Genomic DNA, 26,603 nt, shown 5'->3' with positions numbered 1-26,603 from the left:
CTGCATTATAACTGTTTAGTTGTCTGTATTCTCCACTGGGCCGAATGCATATTAATATATTTAAATGAATGAATATAAAAAAGGCATGAAATAACATAATGGATAATTCCTGGACAGCAGTTTTATAAGAATGCAGAGACATTCTGCATATGGCCATCACTTATGCAGTGAGCAATTGTCAGTTACCCTAAGCCATCTTACATTGTCATTTGGAGAAACAAGATTCCCTTGCTTTAAAAAGATAACTAACTACACTCCCTGAGAATAAAGACAGGATCTTATCTTCTCAGCTCAGTTCAATTCAACACTCCTTTCCTGAGCACCAGTTATTATCCTAAGTGCAGAAGAAACAGTGATGAATAAGACCTAGTCCTGTACCTCTTAAAGTTTACGGACCTGGCTGGGGACACACAATGCTCATATGGATAAATAGCAATAAATAGCACAGGAGCTTGGTCCAATCCCAACTAAGATTTCCTAAGGAAGCATTGCCTAAGCTAAATCTTAAAGAATGAGTTTGTCCAGTAAAGGGGTCTTTCAAATAGGAAAAAGAACAAAACAACAACAACAAAAAAAAACAAAAACAACAAAAAAAAAGGTCCATTAGGCTAAAAAAAGAGCATAGTATGTACATAAAAATTTTTAGAATTTATTTTTATTGAAGGGAAGGTACATGGGGAACAGGGGTGGGTAAGGAATTCACATGAGGCTGATGGAGTAGGGAGGATCCAGATCATAGAGGAGCTTGTAGGCAATGTTAAGGAAATTGGATTTTAACCTATAGGTGATGAGCAGCCACTGAAGTCAGGATCATTGATTTTCATTTTAAATAAATTACTTTGGAAGTAGTGTTGTTAAAATGGATTGGGGTTGGGGAGTGCTATCTGGGAGCAGGGAAATCAGTTAGCAACATTTCAGAAAATGCATGATAAGGGTTTATAAATGGTTTTAAATAGCCAAGTAATAATGGTGCTTTCCCCCTGTTTGATAATAAATCACCCTGGAGCAACTAGAAAAACAAGAAAGAAAAATGCAAACTCTATGCTTAATGAAAATAAAACCCTGAGACACAATATATGGAAAGGAAGCCAAATGCAGTGAAGGACAAACAGGGTGTAAACAGGCACCAGGGCGAAAATGTCTGCGGCTACAAATCTTAGATAAAGATGGAAAAACAGAATTCTCCAAAGATGACATGATCCAAGGGGCAAAACTAACAATCTAGCATCTATTTGGCACCAAGGGAATGTGGCCCAGGAATTGGCCTCAGGAGCATTCCCGGGGGCTGACTGGTGACAAGGAAGAGCTGGAGGGACAAGACTATATAAAGAACCCTTTGAGTGCTTCCATCTTATGAGAACAACCCACTCACAAACAATCTTGAATTACATGGAACCTCACTGGGAACTAAGGAGGAACCCTATTAAGCTGGAAAAGAGCTCTGATGTATTACCAAGAACCTCCTCAAATAGTTCATCTAGGAAGAGCCCATGACATTAAGAAATAAAATGGTTAACAACATAGAGATAAAAGAAAACAGTGAAGGAATTATAAAATAACACAGCAAAAGAAAGAAAGAAAATCAACAGGAGTAACAAACAGCAGATATAGGGCCAAAAAAAAAAAAAGTGCTTCCATGGAGCAAATGAAAATTGTGACCATACAGCTGTGGCTAAAAATAATCCATATGCTGAGATCACCTCCACAAGAGAAGAGTATAAAGTAGAAATACAAGAGTTTTAGAGAGCTATGTTGAGACAACAGAACATGATAAACTAAAAGCTGGAAAAACTCAGGAAAGAAGTCAAACCATAGCAGCAGAAAAGGCAAAGAGGAGCCCGCATACAGTCACTCATTCAAGGACAACGTGGGAAAGACTGGTTTCTGGTTCAATCTCATTTTTCTCAGGGAATTAAAACAGATTAGAACTAAAAAGTGATGCTCTCCTTTGCCTGCCCTGTCTATTGCACATGTCATCCTGAATGTCCTGAAAGAAGAGAATCAAAACAGTGAAAGTGAAGTAAAGTATATATTTCAAAATATAAATCACAGAAGTGTTTGAGAAATTCAAAAGTAAGGAAGATGTGGAAGCAACCCGGGTGCCCATCAATAGACAAGTGGATAAAAAAGCTATGGTGCAAAAATACAATGGAATATCACTTGGTGATAAAAAAAAAAAAAAAATGAAATCTTCCATTTGCAACAGCATGAATGGACCTTGAGGGTATTATGCTAAGTGAAGCAAGTCAGCCAGAGAAAGGTAAATAGCATATGATTTCACTTATATGTAGAATCTAAAGAGCAAAATAAATGAACAGACAAAATAGAAACAGACTCACAGTTGCAGAGAGCAGTCTGATGTTTGCCAGAGAAGAGGGTGTTGTGGGGTTGGGTGCAAAAGGTGAAGGGATTACACACAAATTGGTAGTTACAAATACTGAATATAGTCCACAATATTGCAATAACTATCTACGTACCAGGTGGGTACTGGAAGTATGGGGGTGGGTCATTTTGTAAACTACATGTTTAACCACTATGCTGTACACCTGAAACTAATACAAAATAGTATTGAACGTAAACTGCAATTGAAAAATAAAATTTAAAGAATGTGAGGAATAATTGAACCAATTGAATGAGACATATTCCAGGAGGAAGAATACATGTATCATGACCAACGCAAAACATGCACTGAGAAAGTATATGAAAGAACTGGTAGCCACCATTGAACACCTTTACCTATAAAACCAAAATGAAAATAAATACAAGAATGATGGTTCAGAGCAAAATGTAAATGCTCTAAAATGATTTAATTTAAAAACTGGGATTGGATAGAAGGGAGAGTGGGAGGTCACAAACACAAACTTTTTTTTCCCGCCTTTGTTCAATGCCTCATAAAATACTTAAGTCTAACAGAATTATATGTTAAGGTATCAAGCAAAATTTAGTGGTGGAAGAATTAAAGCAAGAAGGGAGGAAATAGAAATTCATGGAAAACACTAATTTTATAATTGCTCACAAGAGGAAATCAATAGATATTATCCAATAATAGAAGATGTACCATGTTATATAAAGTTCTATACATAAAGCTAAGTAGATAGAACAATTATTCATGTCATCAAAGAATCCTATAGGTGGGAAAGAAGGAAAACAGATGACATGATTTTTTTTTTTTTTAGCAAGTATAACTTAAAATCAAGCATATACAGTCAGAATTAAGACATACCTCTCACATCAATCAATGCAAATGGCTAAACTCACCTTAGAGAAGGAAAGTACTCTTTAATTAAATACTGGTAACCAACTGACTTATATTTATATTAGCAATTTGTGTAGTTGTTTATCTGCCACCTACTGACATTATTAGTTTCAATCTTAGCCAATTCATAGTTGCAAATAATAGCATTCAATCTGCATTTATTTTATGGTTAATAAAATTCAATGTTTTCTCAAGAGTATTGGACTTTTGCATTATTTGGTGGTGCATTGCAATTTCATTGTTTCTCATCTCTTTCATAATTAATAAAATTCTTAAAACAAACATTGAGATCCTGTGGGATTTACCAGCCTATGACTTTCTGTTCTTATCTCTCAACTCTCCTTCTAGGTCTGATTTCCTACTTCCTTCTCATCTCCCTGAACTCCAGATATGAGAGCATTCTGCAACCCAGTGTTTGGATTGTCTCTCTTCTCTCTTCATACTTGCTCACTCGGTGACTTCAATTTTGTGGTTCAAAAATGTCATCATCCTGACCACCAGTGTGCTTCCCAGACAAGATAAAGTTAAAGGAGTTCATCATCACCAAGCCATTATTACATGAAATATTAAAGGGACTTATTTAAGAAAAAGATCAAAACTGTGAATATTAAAATGACAATAAACTCACAACTATCAACAACTAAATCTCAAAAAGAAAAACAAAAACAAACTAAGCAAACAAGAACAGAAACAGAATCGCAAATATGAAGATCATTTGGAGGCTTATCAGTGGGGAGGAGGAAGAAGAAAAATGGGGGAAATGGTGCAGGGATCAAGAAGTATAATAGGTATGTACAAAAAATACAGGGTGATGTTAAGAATAATATAGGAAAAGGTGAAGCCAAAGAACTTATATGCATGACCCATGGACGTGAACTAAGCGGGAAGGGATTGCTAGAGGGAAGGGGGGTACCAGGCAGAGGTGGGCAAAGAAAAAACAAATTGGGACTACTGTAACAGCATAATCAATAACATACACTTTTTAAAATGTCATCAATACGCTGACATCCTTCCAATTTTAATCCCTATCCCTGACTTCCCACCACTCCTGCTTCTGTATTCAGTGTCAAATTTCTACCTGCTTACTCCATATCTCCATTAGGGGCTCAAAGAGCCTCAGAGGGGCTCAGATCCCAACACACTCTCTGATTGCTGACTACTGTCACCCTATCCCCGGTTTACCACCTAATGAGGCCTTCCCAGGTCATCCCAAATAAAATAATAATACCAACAGACACCCAACATTCACAGTCCCTCATTTACTTTTATCCATAGCATTGTCGCCACCTGATATATTTTATAGATAGATAAATAGATGACCATATGGGATAGACAGAAAGATAGAAAGCAACACTTACATAATGTTGCCTTGGTGCTTTACAGGGATAATTAACAAATGCAATCCTCCCAGAAATCCATGAAGTGGGAACTGCAATTATCCTCTTTTTATAGAGGAGTCAAATGAGGCAAGGTTCAAGGTGTGTGACTAAGTGTGGCAAGCCATGTGCAGTTAAGTGCTGGCCATCAGACTCTGAACTACACTACCCTTCACAACCTTTCAGAGAGAGAGAGAGAGAGAGAGAGAGAGAGAGAGAGAGAGAGAGAGAGAGAGAGAGAGAGAGAGAGCTGATATAGATATAGATATATGATAGATAATAGATAGATATTATATACGTATTTTCCATCTTCCACTAGAATCCATATGCCACTAAAGCAGAAACTTTATTGTGTTTATTACTTTAACCCCAGCACCTAGAACAAGGAGTCTGGAACATCATAGGCAATCAATAAAACTATACTGAATAATGGGAACTCATATCTTTTTTGAAGAAAATAAAATATGATGCTGATTAAAGAAAAAACTTAACTTGGTTTCCAGCATGATGAAAAAAAAAATGTTTCAAAATAGAAAAAAAAAACTGGATATCTGCTTGCAGAATTATAGAAAACTATGCAATACAAGAAAAAAAAAAGAAACTAAAAAATCTGAACATTTTAAATCCTAAGTAATGTTTCCCAGAAACTTTCTGCCACATTCATCATTATATGCAGTATTGGCATTAAGAAAAGTACAATTGGGTTGGTAAATTTATAAATCATACCTTAAAAAATTAGAGAGAAAGCAATAATATAGCCTTAAACTGGGACCATAACAATAGGAATGGGATAAAAGGAAGCACTTAAGAAATAACTAAGGGTGATATTAGCAGAGGCTGTGAGTTCATCTAATTTGATGACATACACTGACTTTCAGGCTTCTACCTTGAGTAACCTGGTCAAAGGTAGTGCCACCATTGTGTCACTTTCAAGGGGTTTGTGTTGACTTGATTCTACTTGTGGCTGAGATGACTATTTGGTACACAGGTCTGCAGTATATGGTAGAGGTCACAGATCATTGGCTTGAGAGTCATAAGAACACAAAGATGGTACCCAAAACCATGGAAACTCCCATGTCATGAGTACTGAGTGCAAAGAGAAACTGGCCAAGGGCAGAAAGCTTGGGACCACCAAGAGTAGGGCCTGGTACTGTCTACTTTGCATTAAATGTGTCCAATAAACACTTGTGAATAAAAATGATAATACCAATGACCTACCAAAATTTAGGAAAAAATTGCCTAAGATTCTGCCTTTTAATCAAGCTGAGAAACAGTGACTGTGTGAGCCACAAAGACCTCTCTTTTACTACCTCTTTCAAGCTGGCTTTTGAGTGGCTGGCTATTTTGCCTCTATTTTACTAGAACCTCAAAACTCCATGCAACTAATTTGTAAAAAGAAGTAACTGCTACATCCATAATCTATCAATCCAACAGGTAGTCATCAAGCACCCCTGATTTGCAAAGATACCTTGTTAGGGACAAGGATGAGGAGTAAATTGTGTATATAAAATATGGTCCCTATCCTCAGAGAGTGTAAAATGCAATTTGGAAAGGAGATAAATAAATCCATTAAGATATAAATAACAACTCCTAATTCAGGGAGATCCCAAAGCTCAAGGTTCCTAAAGGAAGCAGTTTGTGCCAAGTACTTGACCCACACACACAGTCACTCAGTGGAGTATCAATTTTTTCTTTTTCCTCATTTTTTATCTATTTTGCCTCTCCTTCCAGTGGAACTCCAAACCTAAATCAAGGCTTCCCTTGTCCAACTAAAAATGTGAGTCCCACCTAAGCTATTTCAAAGTCAGAGTTCTTGAAGTGACAGACTTTGGACTTGGACATTTGAAGGGGTAGTCAGCACTGAAAAGGGAAGGGAAGATTTAGTGTGTTCTGGATTTTTCCAGAATAAAAAATCCTAGAGATGCTTAACTTCTGGGAGGTTCTCATTCACCAGTCAGACAAGTCACTTTGGACAAATGTAGAATGTGGCTTTGATCCATTAAAGTCAGCTCTCATTAGAGAGCTGCTCAATCCCCAGCTCAAGTCCAAGTCTTTTAAAGATCCCTTTGATATGCTCAAATAGCAACTCAACTGAGGGATTCGATGGGCCACTACTGTCCCATATAGACGGTACTGACCCACAATACCTTTACCTTTCACTGGAAGTCTGAGATCTCCCCAAAGGGCCAGGTTACGAAAGCAAGAGAGGGACAGCACCCCTCAGGAAAGCATGCTCACTTTCCTAGTAAGTAGCTGACTTCACCTACACATCCTTCCTCTACCAATGACAGCACTTTTTGTACTCACCTGAATGAAGATGTATTCATCCTGGACAACCAGGGAACTGATATCGATGGAGCGAGCGAAAGGCCCACTCTGAGTAGTCTCGGCACACTCCTGGATCCTGCAGGTGAGGTAGTGAGCATCTGCAATGGGAGGGCAGAGGGACCATTAGACACAAGGGGAAATGGTGAGCAAAGCTCTCATCAGCCCACAACGCTCTGCCTCATGGGAAATGAGTGATGGAACTGAAACAACCATGAGATTTCATTTTCTTGTCCACAAAATTTGTAATAATTTTCTTTTAATTTTAAAAGCTAGTTAAGGCAAGGGTGTCTGGAAAGAGTTAATCTGATATTCTGGCAAAAAAGTAAACTGGTATAACATTTTGGAAGAATAAATGTGAAATACGTAACTACCAGAATTTTAAATGTACATCTTATGCCAGCAATTCTAACACAAGGGATATTTTCTAGAGAAATACTCATATATTTTCACAAAGAGGCAAGGGCACAGTTGTTCACTGCAGCATTGTTCACAGCAGTTAAAAACTGGAAACAGGAAAAATGTCTAGGGATTAAGGAACATTTAAATAAACTAAGGTCCATATGTAATAGAGTATGCTGGTGTATTGCCATGTTGATTTCCCCAAGATGTGCTGTTGTGTGACCTTTTACAAAATTATTTAATAATATGTATTGTATGAACCAACTTATGTCAAAAAACCTTATCTTTATGAATATATTGGTTTGTGCCATAACTGCATAGAAAGAAGGATATATATAAAAATGAGCTATGATTACTTTTAGGGAAAGAAATGAACCAAGGAGAGAGAGTTCAAGGGAGGCCTTTGCTTTTTATATTATGTACATCTTTATTATTTTAATAAAATATTTAATATTTACTTACTACCTATATAGAATTTATAAAACTTGTATAATTACTTATAAAAATCTTAGCATCTGAATCCATCTTGGTCACCACAAAAAATCATGGTAGCCGCCATGGCTGAAGGGGAAATCCTTGACTCTCAAAGGCTTCCTGGTTATGACTACAGGATCATCCAAGGAAGACAATCCATTTGGTTATTTGTTCCTTAATGAAGAACTACAGGTGAGTCTCTCTGAAGAAACTAGTGTCTTAATTTGCTTTAAAATAGTTATTATTCATTTAATGGTGTTTAAAAATAATAAATGGTCAAAATGAAAAGTAGGGATTATTTTAGGATTCAAAGCAGGGTGTCTTTGTTTGTCATCTAAACCCACCTGTGTTACTACATGTATCTAATTCAATTGTCCCCTTGGATAATGTGCATAGCTGTGCGCAGGTTTCAGAGGCTCAAATGAAAGGGGTAGTAGGTAGCAGAAATAAAGGCAAAATATTTTTTAAAAATAAAATTTACAACAATTCTTTGTTAAAGCATACTTTAAATTATCCCTAACTGTTCATCTTTAATTAATTTACTAATTGATTCAACAAGTACTTTTTGTGTGCATGCAGCATATTGGGTATTGTTTAGGTGCTAGGAATACAGCAGTGAATGAGACAGAAACTTTCTCCTCCAAAAAGACCTTCTGTCTAGGAAGGGGCTTACTCACAGTATTTGTAGCTTACTATTACACACATTTATTTATAAAAATGCTAATTTTAACAATGAAACATATTTTGGTAGAAATAAATTCATCGGCATGCTCTATCTCTGCTTCTTGAATGCCCAAATGTGAGCAAAACCTATTTGCTTTGGTATCCATAATCCAAACACAACAAACATCAATTGCATTCTCTCCATCAGCACTTTTATCCTTTGCCCAGTAGCACAAGCCTCTTGACTTTTTTTTCTTCCACATGCCATATGCTCCAGCTGGTTCCTAGCCTTGCTGATTCTGGACCAGAAGTGCTTCCTGAGCCTCTCTTTTCTCCATGATCCCTGCCACTTGCCTGGGACAAGCCTTCCTCATCTGCATTGCCAGTAGCACCCACTTCACAACTAGTGCCATGTGCATGAGGACTGGAAACTGTATGGACCCGAGATGAGGAGCCAGAGTCGCCTCTGAAACCTAAACCTGAGCTAGTCCCTCCTGACTTCAATCCACCAACAGTTCTGAGCACCCAGGCACAAAGCCTAAACATCTTTCTATGCCACAGAAGACCTTTTACAACTAGCCTAAAAAAATCAAAGGCTGAAGGAGCCAGGCAAATAATGTGTAAGAGTTAAATAAGCTGGGGTAAGAGAGTAAGTGGCAGTGGCAAAGGACCTTGGCGTCACCCACCGAGAAGCCCTGGGGACTGCAGTAAAATGCCCAGCACTTGCCTCTTGAAGGCAAAGTTGCCTCTCAGCAACAGTTCATCACTGATATGCAGAAATAAGACATTCCAAGTTTCTAAATAAAGTTAACTGTCCTTATTTTTTAATGTAAAATTTCCTGATTTTCTTTTCTTTTCTTTTCTTTTTTTTTTCCACATCGAATTTAAATTTTGAGATAGGGCACAGGTCAAAGATTGTAAGGCCAAACAAAACAAGCCTACAGTGCAAACAGGCTCTGGAAGCCACTCCTCACCCACCTCTACTCTGTAATTTGATCCCTACTCACCTCTCCAGAGAAGAAACATAGCCTCTTCCCCCATTCCCTGGCCTATTAGCAAGACCAGCTTGTTGACCATTTTGGAAGTACGCCCTGCAGGTCTTTTCCTCTTTGTCTCTGTTCACAAAGGAAGCCAGGGGTGCCTGGCTGGCCACTTCTGGCTGAGAGGACAGGGAAGGCAGGCAGCCCCAGCTGTGCCTCAGAGCCCATGGACTGCCTGCCCACCGGGAATTTTCTTGGACCCACACAGCATTAGTAATTTGCTCTTAGAATAAAGCACTGAAACCCCAGTGAAAAGCTACAGTAAATACAGGTAAAGGAACCACAAGTGTTGACATGACAACCTGCTTCTTTCTTGCCGGCCAGCATCTCAGAAAGCTCCTTGTACACTGGTATAGTCAAAGAGGCACTCAGGTGGTCATCTGCTTATCCCACCCACGGGCTCCTTTTCCCCCATCTATTTACAATTCACTCTTTGGAAAAAAAAAAAGAATCAAGTGTATTCAAGGCCAACTCCAAACAAAATCAACACCTACCTCAACCCTGGCTCATGGCAGGTGAGCTATTATGCCAAACTCACTCCACTCCTTGGCTCTCCCACTGCTTACCCCTGCCTCGCGTGCAACAAAAAGTCCAATTTAACAGGAAAGCAGCCCTAAAATGGGTTTTTGAAATCCACATAAAATTCAGGGGCCTTGTGATCTTTAGCTGGACTCGTGTACTAGAAGTCTCAATGCTTTTATTTTTTAAAACACAGAGGCATAATGACAAGTGCGATGGCACCCACTGCCTGGGGAGAACCCAAGGTGGGGGCATGAGGAGAGCAAATTATCAGGCAGCCCTGGCCACCAGGTGGAAGTGCCTGAGGGTCACAGGGGACTTTGGGTCTTAAAAGTGAGCAGTGAATACCGTTTGCCCAAGCCTTGAATTTGCAAAAGGTCTCTAATTCGGATCTTAGACATTATCTCCAAATGAACCTGGATTTAGTCATAAAAGATTCCATGCGGGAACTGAAAGACGGTATTTATTATATAACCTCAAATCCCAAAATAGGCTTCTAACAACTGTGGTATTTTTGTTGTTGTTATTGTTTTTCGTTTTTAAATATCAACAGATGCCTGAGATAAGATGGAAGAGGTCCAGATCTCTTCACGATATTGTGGTTATCTGAGAGCCAGATCCCTGAAGCTATATGCATTGAGTTTGAATCCTGGACTTGCTACTTGCTGACTACCTTGCCTTTCATCTGTGAGGTCCAGACAAATTAGTATTTGCCTCTGAGGATTGTCATCAGGATTATATAAGACTATGTATAAAAAATGCTCAGTATATTGCCGGGTAAATTTTAAAAGATTGATAAATGTTATTTCTTTTTTTGTTATTAAGAACAAAGGGGATTTAACACTCAGCATCTCTCATACACTCAATTAATAAGAAGTGATGTTTTATTTTATTGTGGAAAATCAAAAGACCATGATAGCATAGATTCTACTAGTAAAACTATATTCTCAATTTACATCACTGTTTCCTTTCTTTAAGTGTGATGGGTGTTCAGACAAGAAAGAAACGGAGTCTGAGCTGGAATAATCAAGAAGGACTTGAAGGAAAAGGCAGCCCTTATGGTCATCCTGGATGGAGAAGTGTGCTATGTGAGAAGGAAATTCCTGAAAAGGGGAGTGGAAACTGTACACAGAGTGTTAAGTAGGCAGAGCTCCTGGAAGGCACTATATAATTAAATGTAGACGTCAGTTAGTGCTTATTCTTGAACTTCCATTTTCTCTCCTCTCCTTTAAAACATCCTCCAATGAAAAACTAGGAAGAACAGATTAGATGAAGATCTCATTTGCATATCCCTGTGGGAAAACCAGAGAATGACTTCCCAAAGTTCTGAAAGTCACATTACCCTCATGATTAATGAAAATGTCTAAATGTCAAATGTCTTTCTAATGTATTTCTAAGATCTGGTGCAAACACTGCTCCACTTACAGAACTGAGTCAAAGGCTTTGCACTGTGAATGGAGAGATCTGTTTGATAACTTTAGCAATATTGGACCCTGTTTCAGGTAGTTCTGCTTCTAGCAGGACCTTTAGGGAAGGTGGTGCTATCTCCCTAGGGTGTCCAGCCTGCACTTCCTCATCTTGCAGATGGACCAAGGGTGGCATTATGGAGAGAAGGGGTGACCTCAGACGGACTCATGTCTTTTGTATTGGCTCAGGTATATAGAAAAGTTGCAGAGGTTCCAGAAAGAAGAGAGAATAAGACAGGTTCTTGTCCTCAGAAGGATCCCAGGCCAATAATGGAAATGGGATATTCACAAGTGAACATGTTTTGGGGTCCCTGCTGGATAGAAGATGACCAGGGAACTGGGGAATGTGGAGGAAAAAAATGAAGGAGATAAACTGGCATCCTTAACCTTCTTTTCCTCCCAAGGGGTTGCTTTTCTGCTACTTTTGTAGAGCCTAGGGTGGCAGCTTCTGTCTCTCTCTATTTAGCAGGGCAAGCTTCTCATCTATCTACACCAATAAGTTTAACCATGAAATCGAGAATTTCTCACTGTGCCAAACCTTCCCCAAAGGGTCATCTCCGTAGAAACAGGAATCAAGTATTAGAAATCTGTTTCTGTCCTCAGGCTGACTTTATAAGGTCTCTGTAAATAGGTTAAATAACACTGAATTGCGTTAAAAGCCTAGAAATTTTTACATTGACTTATATTGTGACTAGTGATTACGTTTTGCCTTTGAGATTACTAAATACTCAAACAATCCTAAATATCTTGCCAATTGTCACCTCATAGACAAAAATTCCCATGATACCCTCAAATTTCATCTCTTGGGTAATATACATAATGTTAAAAATTGAAAAAGTTGGATTAAAATTGTGAGCAAATGTAAATTCAGCTCCTCAGATCTTCTCTTAGAGAAAGAGCCAGGAGCTATTTATTTTAAATAAAAACATGAACTCTCAAATGCAAATAAGTAAAAAACAGATTCCAGGAAACTCTGAAAACTTATTTAGCTTCCATAAGCCTCCTTCTCCTTGACCGGAGAGCGGGGCTAACCTGCTTGAGACATGGTGGGATCTAAAAACAAACAAAATCAACAGTATACATACACATACCCAGACACATACACGTGCCAAAAAAAAAAAGGTAGCTTCCATCCCTTCTGATTGGGCTTATGGATTTAAAGTTCTTATAAAACTTCTAATTGCCCATAGGATACGCATGGCTGCATCTTCTTATGGTTTGGGGGGAAGTGGTGGCTGGCAGAGTTATAGACATTTAGAAATCACAGAAACCTTAAATATCTTAGGACTCCTGACACTTTACTCAGGACTCTTACAAATAAACTGATTCTGAATATGATGACTAAGTGGTGATGATGATGATGATGATGACGATAACAAAAACAGTTTTTTAATGTTCACTCTGTATTGTCTGGTGTTACGGGAAATACATGCACTAACTGATTATTGCAAGAATGTAAAAATCATTGCAACAACCCAATATGGAGTTATAATTATTATCATCCTGATTTCATAGGTAAGGAAACTGAAGCACAGAACAATGAAGTAATTTGCCTTAATCCTACCAGTCTAAGAAGTGATAGAATTGGGTTTTGCGATAGAATGATTTAAATAACTGTCTCCCCAACAAGTCTAGAAGCTCATTGAGGGCAGAGATGGTATTGCATTCATCTGTATGTCCCCTCAATATTTATTTATTAAATAAATATTCATTGGATAAGAAAGAACTAAATGGATTAATTAATAATGAAGGTAGGGAGTTCTATAAAACTAGAATAGAAGCCAAGAACTGTGCATTCTAGTTTTTCTTAGCAGCGATTTTATTTTAGTAGTAGTTTAAAAGTATTTTTTTAAATTTATATATTGTACTATTTTTGCAAACAGTTCTAAAGTTTTAGCAGATATACAGGTTAATGTAACAAGCATCATGATTAGGTTACAGAAAAATTATATCACCCTAAAATATTTCCTTGTTCTCTTTCTTGTCAAATAATTTCCCCAGTCTGGAAACTACTGATGTATTCTCCATCCCTACAGTTTTCCTTTTCCCATAATATCATGTAAATGGAATCATATAGTATGTAACCTTTTGAGACTAGCAAATGTCATTCAACATAATGCCTTTAAAAATTCATTCATGTTGTTGCATGTATCAAAGATGCTAAATAGCATTCTATTTTATAAGTTATACCCAACTTGTTTATCATTCATCCATTCAATTTTTAGGTTGTTTCCAGTTTGGGGTGAATATTAATAAATCTGCAACAGACATTGTGTATGGGTTTTTGTGTGAATATAACTTTCATTTCTTTAGGGTAAATATGCTAAATCCTAAGGTGTATGTAACTTATAAGACTGCTAAGTATTTTTCTAGAGTGACTGTACCATTTTGAATTCCCACCAGCAATGTATGAGTTCCAGTTGCTTCACATCCTTGTCAGCACTTAGTATTGTCAGTTTTGTTTATTTTAGCAATGCCAATAGGTATGTAATGACATTGCATGATGGCTTTAATTAGCATTTCCCTAATGTCTAATGTTGTGAAGCATCATTTCACATGCTTGACATCATCCTTGTATCTTCTTTGGTATTAATAGTATTTTCAAACATTTTCCCTTTAAAAAAAAAAATTGGGTTGTTACTTATTCCTGTGTTTTGAAAGTTCTTTATATGTTATGGCTATAAGTCCTTTGTTGCATATATCATTTGCAAATATTTTTCCCACTGTCTTTACTATATCTTCTAAATAGCAAAAGTTTTTAATTCTGATGCAGAACAGTTTACCAATTCTTTGTCTATTTTGTTCTTGATGTCAATCCAAGATCATAAAGGTTTTTCCTATATTTTCTTATAAAAACTTTGTAACTTATAACTTATATTTTTAATACTATCCATATTAAGTTAGATTTTGCATAAATTGTGAATCATAGGTTGATGTTCATTTTCCCCCCATGATTGTCCATTTTTCTAAGACTGTTTGTTATAAACAATATTCTTTCTCCTTAATATATCTTGTATCCTACAAGCTTGCTCAACTAGTGTATTAGTTCTAGAAGCTGTTTTTGTAGATTTCTTGTAATATTCTACATAGAAAATTATGCCAATGAGAATAGAATAGCAACAGTTTTATTTTTTTCCTTTGTTATTTATAGCAATTACATTTCATTTTTCTTCCTTTATTGCACTGGCTCAGACTTTCCGCATGATGTTGAAGAGGTGTGGTAAGAAGGTAAGAGTAAATGTGCTTGCCTTTTTCCCATCCTTACAGGGATAGCACTGAAAGGGATAGTATCTCATCATTGAGTATGATGTTAGTTGTAAGTCTTCACAGAAGTCCTTTATCAGATATTTCCTTCTATTTGTAGTGCATTGAGAATTTTGCTTTCTAGTTCTTATTCTATCAGTAGGGTAGCTGTGTGAATCTGGGCAAATTTGACATTAAGCTATCACATCATAAGAAGAAAAAAATATAATACACTTTGTGCTTTTTAGTGATGATCATTAGATTAAAATGTGCAGGTATGTGTGCGTGTAAGAAAGCAAAAGAAAAGTGGCATGACCTTCATTAGGTCTGCAAAATAAAACCCCAGGCTAATGCAGGGATGACATGTGCACTTTCTAAATAAAGATGGGTTAGAGCCAACTGACTAGGTTAGAGAAGATTCTTTTAACTACTGAAAAACTGATTTTAAAAAACCTAGAACATGGAACAGAATTAATATAGACTATAGTTTAACCTCAGTGTGGCACATGACATTTATCTCTGCTATATTTCTGTCTACTTTTTTCAATTCTTGATAATAGGCCAGAAACTCTTCAATGTGCTTTGCATTTTTAATCTCATAAAATTTTGCAGCGCCCCTGCACCATAGGTCTTATCCAAATTTGGACTGGTAGTACTGAAACTTTCAGAAAATAAGTTTAAGCTTAATGTAAGAAATTACCTTAAAAAAAGAAACAAAACAAATGACAACAACAAACAAATAACAACAAACCTAGAAGCTGTCCATCACTAGCCAAGGGTAGGTCTTAAGCCTGAGCCCAAGGGACCTGAGGACATACAGTCGAGGTTTTGGGAAAACTAAGGATACAATAAGTAGGAGATCAGACAGTCCTATAAAGTTTCCTCTGATTCTGAAATACTACAGCGACCAGAGATCACATATATGGCTTTAAGAGGTTGACATGGGAAGCCAAGCCAGGGCATGGGTTGGCTGGAAAACTGGCCTGTGGATCACTTTTGAGAGTTATTGTCAGCTTTCCTCCTGCTGCCCTGCTATGTTCCTCCAACTCCTATGTGTAACTGTCCCCCCAGCCTAGTTTTTCTCAGCAGTAAGAGTCAGATAATATAATTTTGAATCCAGATTTTGTCACCCTTATGATCAGTGAATGAGTAGGGGACATTATCAATTACCTCCCTAAATCTTAAATGGTTCCTTTATTTAAAAATGCAAAGGAGAGACAGACTCATAGATTGAGAGCAGGCTGACAGCTGTCACATGGGGGAAAAGTAGCTGGGGGGTGTGGCAGGATAGAGCAAAAAAGAAAAAAGAAAGAAAGAACTCATGGACAGGAACAGCAGTGGTGATTGCCGAGGGGGGGTGGGGAGGAGGTGGAGGAGTGTGTGGGGTATAAATAGTGATGGAAGGAGACTTTACTTGGGGTGGTGAACACACAATACAGTGCACAGATGATGTATTATAGAATTGTGCAACAAAATCCTGTATGGTTTTGCTAACCAGTATCACCCCAATAAATGAAATAAAAAGGAAATATAAGAAAGAAAGAAAAAATGTTAAAGAGTGTGGGTCATTCCTCATCCTTGCCTGCTTCAGAAAAAGAAAAAAAATAAAGTCCTTGGTAGAGTGCCAGACATGTATTAATGCTGATTGCTTTCTAACTCTTTAAAAATACAAACAAAGCAAATACAATATATTACCCCAAATGCACGTTTCTGGCATGCATCTGTGTTTGGCCTCAAAAAGCACATGTTTGGACAAAATACATGCATTTTTACTTTACGTATTCTGAATGATATTCCAGCACCACAGCTGCATCGAAACAGACTCTCCTCACATTTGTACAACATTTTTAATTTCTATACCGTTCCTCTCCATTTGGTCAACCCAGAGCCCTGTGCAGTGGGCAGGACAAGGATGAGTAGTCTCAGAAAACAGGAAGTCAGAGCACGGAGTGTAGAAGGAAGAGGGGTTTCCCCTGGTATCAGTGCTAATGGGTGGCAGAACCCAGGACCCCAAATCACAGCAGGTGCCTGCTCAGCTACGTTCTTAGGTCAGCACTATTTCCATAGATTATTTGGCTCTATTTTTGACCTAGGATATGCTAATTATATTTCTCTTATTTTATATATGAAATATATTTTCACATATTCTACATATTTTTGTTTAAGCTGATTTTGTTTTTCTTGAATAGGAAAGAGCCTTATAATGCGATCAACTCTGGGAAGAGTAAAATAATTAAATTGGTGCAAAATGATACTTTATCTGTCAGACCCATCTAAGATGTACATAAATGCACAATGTGCAAAGGAGTCACATGTTTGAAACCTTGGCGTTTCACTGCTTATTTGCAGGGACAATATAGGTCTTATGCTCCATTCTATCTCCAGGGCCTAGAACGACGCCTGGCACATAGTTGGCCATCCCTAAATATATGTGGAATGAATAAATAAAAATTTTGGAAAATACTGCCCAGTTACTTTCTGGGGTACGCTTGACTACAGGACGGGTTTGTTTTCTAAAGCTGGCAACTCCTGCAGTTCATCCAGTGAATGCAAAAATACCACGATGAGCTATGGACATCCCTATTCAAATTACACTGAAGATGCCACAGCATTACTAACAGGAGCCTCAAAATTGGTCACATAAACTCACGTCCCCTGAAAATTCACTCCTCAGAGTTGATTTCAATGAAACATCTCCCTTAAGGATGGATCTGGCAGCAATGGAGCTCCGGGATATTCATCTTCCCAAGCTGTTTATTAAAAGGCAAATCGGGGGAGGAGAGAGCTGCAGGCGGACCTGCCTGGCCCTCGCCTGCAGGGGGCAGCACTCACATCCGTCAGTGGTCCGCACCTCCATGTGCACCAGGTCCGCTTCTTTGTCCAGCCCAGCCACCGACCTGGGGAAGGAAGGGAGACAGAAGCTCAGTGACCACAGGATGGCAGACAACACATGGGAAGCACAACAGGGTGATTACTGGGACAGTCACGTTCTCAAGCGGGTCTGTCCTGCATTATGGGGACCCACAGAATAAGGCCACTGACAGGCCCGAGCAGTATGGCTGGCTCTTGTAACCATCACCTGTAATGGTCACAACACATCCTGGAGTGAAGTCAGAGACTTGGTGACTCTGGAAAAAAATGTAAGAGTACAAAGTCCATAGTAATGCTGGTCTAGATCTCCATCCTTGACCTTTCCCTGCCACCTCCCACCTTCTAAGAGGTTGTCTCTCTCCCATGGTCTTCCATCTCCCCCATCTTACCACATGATTGCTTCTACCATCCTCCTCCTCAGTCCTCCCACTGAGAAAGCACTATTTCCTACCCCTTTCTGTCCCTTGTAGAAGGTGGATTAGCCTCAGCCCTAGCTGCTTGCTTTAAGGCACTCTCCCTCCTGAGAGATCAGATCTATCCTTCCTTCCTCCTGTCCTGCAAACAATAAACATTTGGTGACAGACATTCAAAATCTGCCCGACAAGAACAAAATTGTCCTGATGATAAGAGTGGGAAACCTTAAAGGTCTATTGCCAATAGCCAGAAGGAGGAAGGCTGAAAATCCTTACAAACTAATCCTCCTGTACCTCAGCCCTTCCATATGTAAAGCCCAGTAAGCTTGAGATATCCAGCATAAGATATCCCAGCCAGAGTATAAGACCCAGAAAATCAGCTAAAAATAGGCAACACAGGCATTAAAACATTCATTCAGTAAGGAAATCACATGATCCATTCTCTCTGGCAAGCTCTTACTCATAGACTATTTACTTTTATTTTAAACATTAGTCTAAGATTGGTTTTCTGGTTTTTTAGTCCTCAATAGGTAAGAAGCAGCAAGTTAGAAAGAAAATGTAGAATTTAAAATGGTGAGAATCAACAGCTGATACCTAGAGAGCACGGGAAATAGAAAACCTTTGAAAAACAGACCTAAGATTTCAAAACCCAATCTTCCGCACCATAAATTTCTACACTTTTCAATGGCCCAGAGGCCATTACTGTATTACAGCATCAGTATCTGACATCTGTGCTGAGGGACTGAAGGCACAGGAGACAGGAAGTGGGGGGCTAATGATACCAGTGCTCTCTGTTTAAGAGACTAGGGTCACAGTTGATATCTATTAGAAAAAATAAAATATTATAATTTTGTTAAAATAAAATGATCATGTCTTGAATGATTAAACTTCAGTTACTTAAAAAATTCATTGATGTAAAATATGTTTTTTTCCAAGAAGTTGAATAAATGAGGCCTTTCTCTAATACCTTATTTTTTTCCCAATGACCATTAATAGACTTTCAATTTTTTCTCATCTCATTTGATCCTAAGGGTAAACACCTAAGGTAAGGAGAACAGGTATCATTAGTTATATATGATTGAATGAGAAACTGATACACAGAGAAACTGATGTTTGCCCAAGGTGACACGGGAGAAGGCCAGAACTAGAGGGACTCACTGACTTCTCAGCCAAGAGCTGTTTCTTTCTTTCTTGGCTCTTCCCCCTTCTGCTTGCGATGCCCTTCCTACCTAACCATTTCCCCGCCCTCTTTCTTCTCCAGCTGCCTCCCCCCTTCCTTCAAGCTCACATGGCCTCACTCCTCCAGCAGTCTTTCCATCTCTCATCTCACTGAAGAACCAAATAGTGAAATATATATACATATATGTGTGTCTATATATATATATATATCAGGAGGTATTATTTCTAATGCAAAATGAAACGTCATTGACAGTGCCTTTATTTGCCTATGTTGTATACCTGGTTTTAATTAAGTGAATATAAAACAATAATAGAACAAAATAGAACTAGAGTATATCAAGAATAGGTATAAATCTATGAAAGCCCTTAAGAATGTTTAAAAATTCCTCAGTGGTGAATTCACTTTTCATGAAGTTTTTAAAACCAAACATGATTGGAGAAAACAGGTCTTTCCCAGCGGGTCTTTCTATTTTTCCTCAAGACGGAAAGCAGGAGCAGCCCCCTTTGTGCAAAGTCCTCGTCACATTTATAACGTATATATCTCAGTAATAATTTTTAATCTCCACATCTATAAAATGAGAATATCATAATACCCCTAATGTTATGGGGATTAAATGAGCTAAGTGATAAATACTTAGAATGGTGCCTGACACAGAAAACGTTCTTTATATTTTAGTTATTTTTATTTTTCATTTAAAGAATAAACTCATCTGCTTTCCTGTCTCCTTCATACCTCAGTTCTATACTTATTGAATCCTAATAATTATAGCATTGTTGTAGGCACTGGATATAAAATGTTCAAGCTACTGAGGAGTTCAGTTTTGGCACACCCCTCCCTTCCCACATTAATTACACATCACAAATTTTGAATTAACTCTTGATAAGGACTTGTATAATGTCCTGATCTCACCAGTATAGAAACCATTATTCTGGATTGCAATTATTATTTTTTTTTTTTAATCTATAGGATATAATCCTTAACCTCACAGGCTTTTGCTGAAACTTTATATCAACATTTCTATCACAGGGCTTTGACATGGTAGATTATCAATAAATATTTGTTGAATAAATGATTATAACACTTTCTTCCAATCAGACAAACTTCCCAAGGTCCTGTGCAAGCCTTGAGCTCACACTTGGGACTCAAAGACACACCTTTCTTATGCCCAAAGAAATATAATCCTCCTACCTGTGTGCCAGATAATGTTTATCATGTGAACTGCACAAGTCGTGATGAAAAGGGAAGAAATTAACAAGCCCAGCACCAACGCATAAGGATTATGTTACAGGGACTTTAAAGATAACGACGGAATTTTAAATCAGCAAGAGAAGTTAGTTACCTACAGGGGAGTTCCCATAAGACTGTCAGCTGATTTCTCAAAAGAAACTTTGCAGGCTAGAGGGGACTAACAAGAAATATTCAAAGTGAGGAAAAGTAAGGACCTACAGCCAACATTTTTCTAACCAGCAAAGCTGTTTTTTAGAATTGAAGGGCAGATAAAGAGCTTCCAAGACAAGGTAAAACTAAAGGAATTCATGATCACCAAGGCATCGTTATACGAAATGTTAAAGAAACTGATTTAAGAAAAAGAGGAAGATCAGAACTATGAACAATAAAACAGCAATAAATATTTATCTATCGATAACTGAGTCTAAAAAATGAACTAAGCAAACAAAACCAGAGACAGAATCATGGGTACAGAGAGCATTTTGATGGTTGCCATATGGAAGGGGGACTGTGGGGGAATGGGTGAAGAGGTGAGGGGATTAAGAAATACAAATAGACAGTTATAGAATAGCCATGGCGATGTCAAGTACAGTATGGAAAATGGAGCAGCCAAAGAACTTATATGCATGACCCATGGACATGAACAATGGTGTGGGGGTATTGCTTGAGGGGGTGAAGGGGAGCTGGGTGGAAGGTGGGAAAGGGGGAAAAATTGGGACAACTGTAATAGCATAATTAATAAAATATAATTTAAAAAAGAAAAAAAAGGATCATGTAAAACTGAGAGGAGGGGTAATCATTATTTTCCAAAATTAGAGCCCAACTGCCTACTGAGCAAGGACACAGGGAAGAACAGGATAAATAAGCAGCCAGGGCCAGACTCCAGGGAAGACTCTGAAACCAGCTCCTAGAACCATACACTCACAGATGTTGCTGAGGGACGTGCAGATGTTACTGATGGAAGAAGCTGTAAAAGGTCAAGTGGCTTTCAGTTTATTTTTAGCAACTAATTGCTCTGTTCACAGTTTCCAAGTCCTAATGTAAATTAAGGCACACAGGAATGTATCAGGTTCACCCACACGCAAAACAGTTCCTGAAGAGCTGGATGCAGAAACCTTTGCAACCCCCTGATCTTGCTCAGCCTCTTCATTTCGTAGATCAGAAAATTGAGCCTCACATAATTGCCCAAAGACACTCAGCTAGCTTGTGCTGTGTGGCCCTAGAATCCAGTTTGAAACCGCAGGCCAGACTCTTGCAGCCTCGAGGAAGAAGCGGGGCTAAACTGTGTGTTTTCTCCCCTCGGGGATGTGAAGCCCAGAGCAAAACCCTCCCCAGCAATAAGAAACCTGGACCTTGGGGTAAGCATGAGGCAATACTCAGGGTAAAACACTGATAGGATCAAAGTACAAATGCTTTATGAACTGATCAGCTAGACACTTACATTACAAAATAATCTTATCTTGAGATATTTTTCCAATTCACAAATACTCTCCCCCTTTATGTTTTTGCTCAGGCTGCCTCTCTACCTGGAATACTTCTGCATATCCTTTCATTGTGGCTCAGCTCAATACCTACTTTCCATGAAAGCTCCTAACCCTGGCTGACTACTATAATCCCTTGGGAAACTTCCTAAAGACACTGAATACCCATACACAGGTCCTACTCCCAGGAATCCTGGTTTCATTCCCCAGGAGCAAACAGTCCTCTCACATTTTAGTAGCATCCAAAGAATCTCCTTGTTAAAACACAGATGATGAGTTCCACCCTCAAAGTTTCTGATTGAGGGGTATCTGGGGTAGGGCCCAAGAATTTGCATTCTTAGCAAATGCATAGATTTTATGGTAACAATAGTCAGGGAACACATTCTGAGAACCTTTAGCTTATAGTCCAGGAATCAATAGCTTTTAGATGCTCCTGGGTGATAAGAATGTGTGGTCAGTTTGAAGTCACTTATTAGAACTCAAAACACAACCTCAATAAACTCTAAAATAGCCTCTCCTTTGCATGTATTTGCCAGGTAGTTAAGAGTATAAATTCTGGAACAAGACTCTCTGAGTTAAGAGTCTTGGGTCCATCACTTACTAACAGTGGGATCACAGGTAATTTACTTGACCTCTCTGTGCTTCAATTTTCTCGCCGGCACAACAGGGAGATAATAAAAGCACCCTTCTTATTGTTTTTATGAAAATTAAATGAACTATATAAATGCATGTAAAAACATTTTGAAGATTGAGGTATATATTAACACTTGACATTATATCACGCTTACTGTTATAGGGCTCACATTATCTAAAGTGCAACTATATTTATTGAGCACCTAATGTACCAGAAAGTTTGCTCTCAATTTAATATGTTATCTCACTTAATTCTTAAGCCAACTTTTGAGATAGGCAGTATCATTGGTTCTTCTTTTTCAGATGAGGAAATGAAAATGTTGAGACATCAGATTCCCTAACTAGAGTAAGAAAGAGATAGAGCCTGGATTCAAATGCAGCCTGTCTTGCTCCACCTTCAATTGTCCATGTACCTGGAATGTTTCTCCTTCTTGATTGGACTATTCTTAAAGACAGACCCTAGATCTGATTAAATTATGTTTTCTACCAGTGCCTAGCACTGTGCCTTGTTCTGAATTTATTAAATATCTGTTGAGTAGATGAATAAATACACAAGTGAGAACAATAATAACCCCAGCAGTATGTTTAAAATAAATGTTGAAAAAGGCTCCTTAATATGGTGAAACAGATTTCATTCATGTAATTAATCTCTAGGCAATTAAGTGAATAAAGTCTTCATTTTATGTTATTATGCTGCTATTTTCACCATTTATCCTTAAAGCAATATTGGATCTGTCAAACACAGAGTCAACTGTGATTTGCTTGACAAATATGATCATTGTGTGAAAATGCTAAGGCAGCAAAAACTCAGGGATCTCATCCAGTTCAAATGAACACGGCCCCTCTAGCAGGCACCTTGGGAGCTTTCTTCTCAAATAACAAACAATCCAGTCTCTGTCAAATGCTGGCTCCCCTAGATCCACAGACCCCTAGGTGCAGACCCTGTGCCCATGTCAGCATTATATGGCCCTGTCCCTTGTCTATAGATGATCATACCAGGGCCAGAACCCCAGCCCAAGCTGGATAAAAAATATTTGTTTCTCAGACTTCAGGATTTGATTTGAGAAATTGTAGCATGAGACTTGAAGTCACTTGGCAGCTTGTCCTGGACACCTTTAACTGCTCTGCCACAGAAAGAAGAGAGGCCAAAATAAAAGACAAAAAGAGGGTGTTCTCTGAGATTCTGAGGTCTAAATGCATTTCTTCTCTTGAGTCCTAATTATTCTCTCTCTCTCTCTCTCTCTCTCTCTCTCTCTCTCTCTCTCTCTCTCTCTCTCTCTCTCTCTCTCTCTCTCTCTCTCTCATTAAGCTACATCAAGTTCCCTACTGTTTCTTGCAACCAGAGAGTCATTATCAATACCTTCCCCCTAAAATTGCTCAGCATGTGCAGGGTTTCTCATGACTCCTAGATCAGCTCCTGTCTCTTCATCATTCTGGTTCTCCCAGCAAATTAAAAGGGCCATTGGCTACTAGATCAGTGTCTTTCAAACCATGGGCTGTGTGAGCCATTAGTGGGTCATGAAATATACTTAGTGGATCAATCCCAATTTTTTAAATAAAATGGAATGAAATAGAAAATATCAGAGAGCATTTCATGTGAAAGACTATTTTTATGTAACTTTGTTTAAGATCTATAAAGAGACATAGGATTATACTGTGTTATCATTTCCTACCAGAGAGGCAGTATAAAAAAAAAAAAAAAAGAGAGAGAGAGAGAGAGAAAAGAAAGAAACTATGTGATCTAATTTCATACAATGTCTTTCTAAGTTCTCAGTGGCTGGAACCACAGATGGTAGTTACCTGAAATATTTTCAGGACCAGGCATAGACATATTAAGAGGTCACTCCCAAAAAACAAGAGGATCCATCTCAGCTGAAGAATCTCAGTGAACTACAGCCAACATCATGATACGTGTAGTAATTTGAAGCCGGTCTTTGGGGTTTCATGGTTGTATTAATGTAGTAACAATCCATGAGGCTTTACCTAAACTGCTCTACTAGGAATATAACCAGTAATCTCTTTACTGAATACCCACTATCTGTGAGTACTTGGGAAGTTGTAATACAGCCTAGCACGTGGCCTACTTTTGCTATGAATGTGTGGATTATAGCTTGGCATAGCTCTATGAACAGTAATATGTTTCCAAACAAGACCCTATTACACGACACGGCCTAAAAAAGATAACTGTTACTTATAGAAGTCCTCTTAATCCTAATGAATAGAACAAATGCATTGCAACATTGGCACAGTTATTGCAGAGAATGGGCAGTCTTTGTTCCTAGATATGTGATTTGAGAATTGTCACTCTCAGACTCCACTACCTACCTCCTGAGTGTATACTATTCCTTTAATAGGTATTTAGGGGGTGATACCTAAAAGGGCCTTCAAAGAGCTTGCAGTCTTGTTGAAAAGTATAGTGGATCAAGAAGAGTTTCATGCGGGTGGGAAGACAAAAACTAGGCTTGAAAATGTATGGGATTAGAAAGTCAAGCAAAAGAGAAGGGTGATATGATGCAAGGCATGCAGATGTGGACAGGCCTGCTGGAGGGGTAGACTGCTGGGCAGAATCCAGGAGAGGTCACTCTGGAGACAGCATAAGAAGGTGTGTGAAGGCAAAGGAAGGCCAGCATTCCCGGAAGTATGGGTTGTTTCCTGCAAACTGAAGTCTACACTATTCCCTTCATTTTGGTTGTGCCATTGGACAAGTCTTTCTGTTTCTGAAGGTGTAGTCACTCTATTTCTTTATAAATGAATTTGTATAAATGTAACCTTTGTAAACTGGTTTATAGTTGAAAAGTTTAAAATTTTGAATGTTTTCCTTTTTAAGTTTTTAAGTTTATGGGACATACTTAAAATATTACAACTTGGAGCAAGTGTGAGTACAAATAGGAGTGTTTTGTAGAGATCTTTTGATGTCCACATTCATTGAGGGCCTGAGTCAACACCCAAGGCCACTTTGGTAAAATGAAAGCCAAAGAACAAGAAACACAGACTTGGAACAAAAGTATTGTCCAAAGTACCCACAGTCTGCCATGTGAGAAGAGTGGAGGGAGGTATTTCAATTGGCAAGGGTTTTCATGAAAACTTAATTTGAGAAGGGGCATCTTTCTATCATCCCCATCATCACATCACAAGGTCTCTTCCAGACAGAACCCCATACTAACAAAATACTTCATTCCACTTATTCACATGCAGGTACTGGGCGTCTGCTATGAATCTGATACCAAGATGATGATAGAGGAGGGAAGATGCCAAGATGAGTAAGATAAGGTTCCAGCTCTCTAGAAGCTCAGACTGATATCAGAAACAGAAGTAGACAGCTATTTGTAAGAAAGTGTTGCACAGAGTGCTGTGGGAGCTCAGAAAATGCTGGGTCTTTAAAAGTGCATTGAAGAGAGAGGTACAGATAGATGAGGCAGAAGTCAATTCTGTTGGCTCACCAGTGTGGCTCTATGGCTCCCAAAGCCAAGAGCTTCCTGTGTGTCCAACATGGAGATTGGCAATACAATGCGGGTCACGGGACCAGAGGTGGAGGAGGGGTTGGTAAAGTCAGGTATTATATAATTTGAGACAGAAACAGGTTCATAAAGGTATAGAGACCTATCTCCTGAGTGTACACTATTCCCATTAAACAGAAACATGTAGAAATTAACAAAATCTTCATTGGCACACATTTCCTAAGCTAGAGCTAGGGAAGACAGTTAGTGTTTTGGGGGGATCCACTGGTCACATTGGCTAATATTTTTAACTCATAATGTATATTTAGGACAAAAACTTATCTCCTCTATAGTCCAGTGGTTAAGAGAGAAGCTTTGAAATTTCATGTTCTAGATCCCGGCTCTACACCTATTAACTGTGTGACCTTAGGCAAGTTAATTAACCTCTCGAATCTCCAGTTCTCCATAATAATCACAACAGCATCATTTGGTCTTGATGGGAATGAAATGAAATTATACATGCCTGCCTTTGGTAAACAGGCACACTGCTTCCAGGCATCCTATGGAGCCTATCCAGCTGGACACACATGCACACAC

At 38.4% G+C, this 26,603-nt stretch overlaps 1 protein-coding gene across 1 annotated transcript in view; it reads right to left on the bottom strand.

Annotated features, from left to right (window-relative positions):
• Nucleotides 1-26,603, bottom strand: part of SORCS3 (sortilin related VPS10 domain containing receptor 3) — a 550,161-nt gene that overhangs the window by 136,150 nt on the left and 387,408 nt on the right. The window contains exons 6-7 of the mRNA XM_090279550.1: nucleotides 17,597-17,661; nucleotides 6,940-7,058 (exon numbers count right to left, since the gene is read on the bottom strand). Of these exons, the coding sequence (XP_090135676.1) occupies nucleotides 6,940-7,058; nucleotides 17,597-17,661 (184 nt within the window). The remainder of the gene's footprint in view (nucleotides 1-6,939; nucleotides 7,059-17,596; nucleotides 17,662-26,603) is intronic.

This window comes from Furipterus horrens, unplaced genomic scaffold, assembly GCF_987537825.1.
Source record: "Furipterus horrens unplaced genomic scaffold, mFurHor1.1.pri manual_scaffold_5, whole genome shotgun sequence".
Taxonomy (NCBI): Eukaryota; Metazoa; Chordata; class Mammalia; order Chiroptera; family Furipteridae; genus Furipterus; species Furipterus horrens.
Note: the sequence above shows the minus strand (reverse complement) of the source record. Positions and strands in the feature narration are given on the sequence as shown.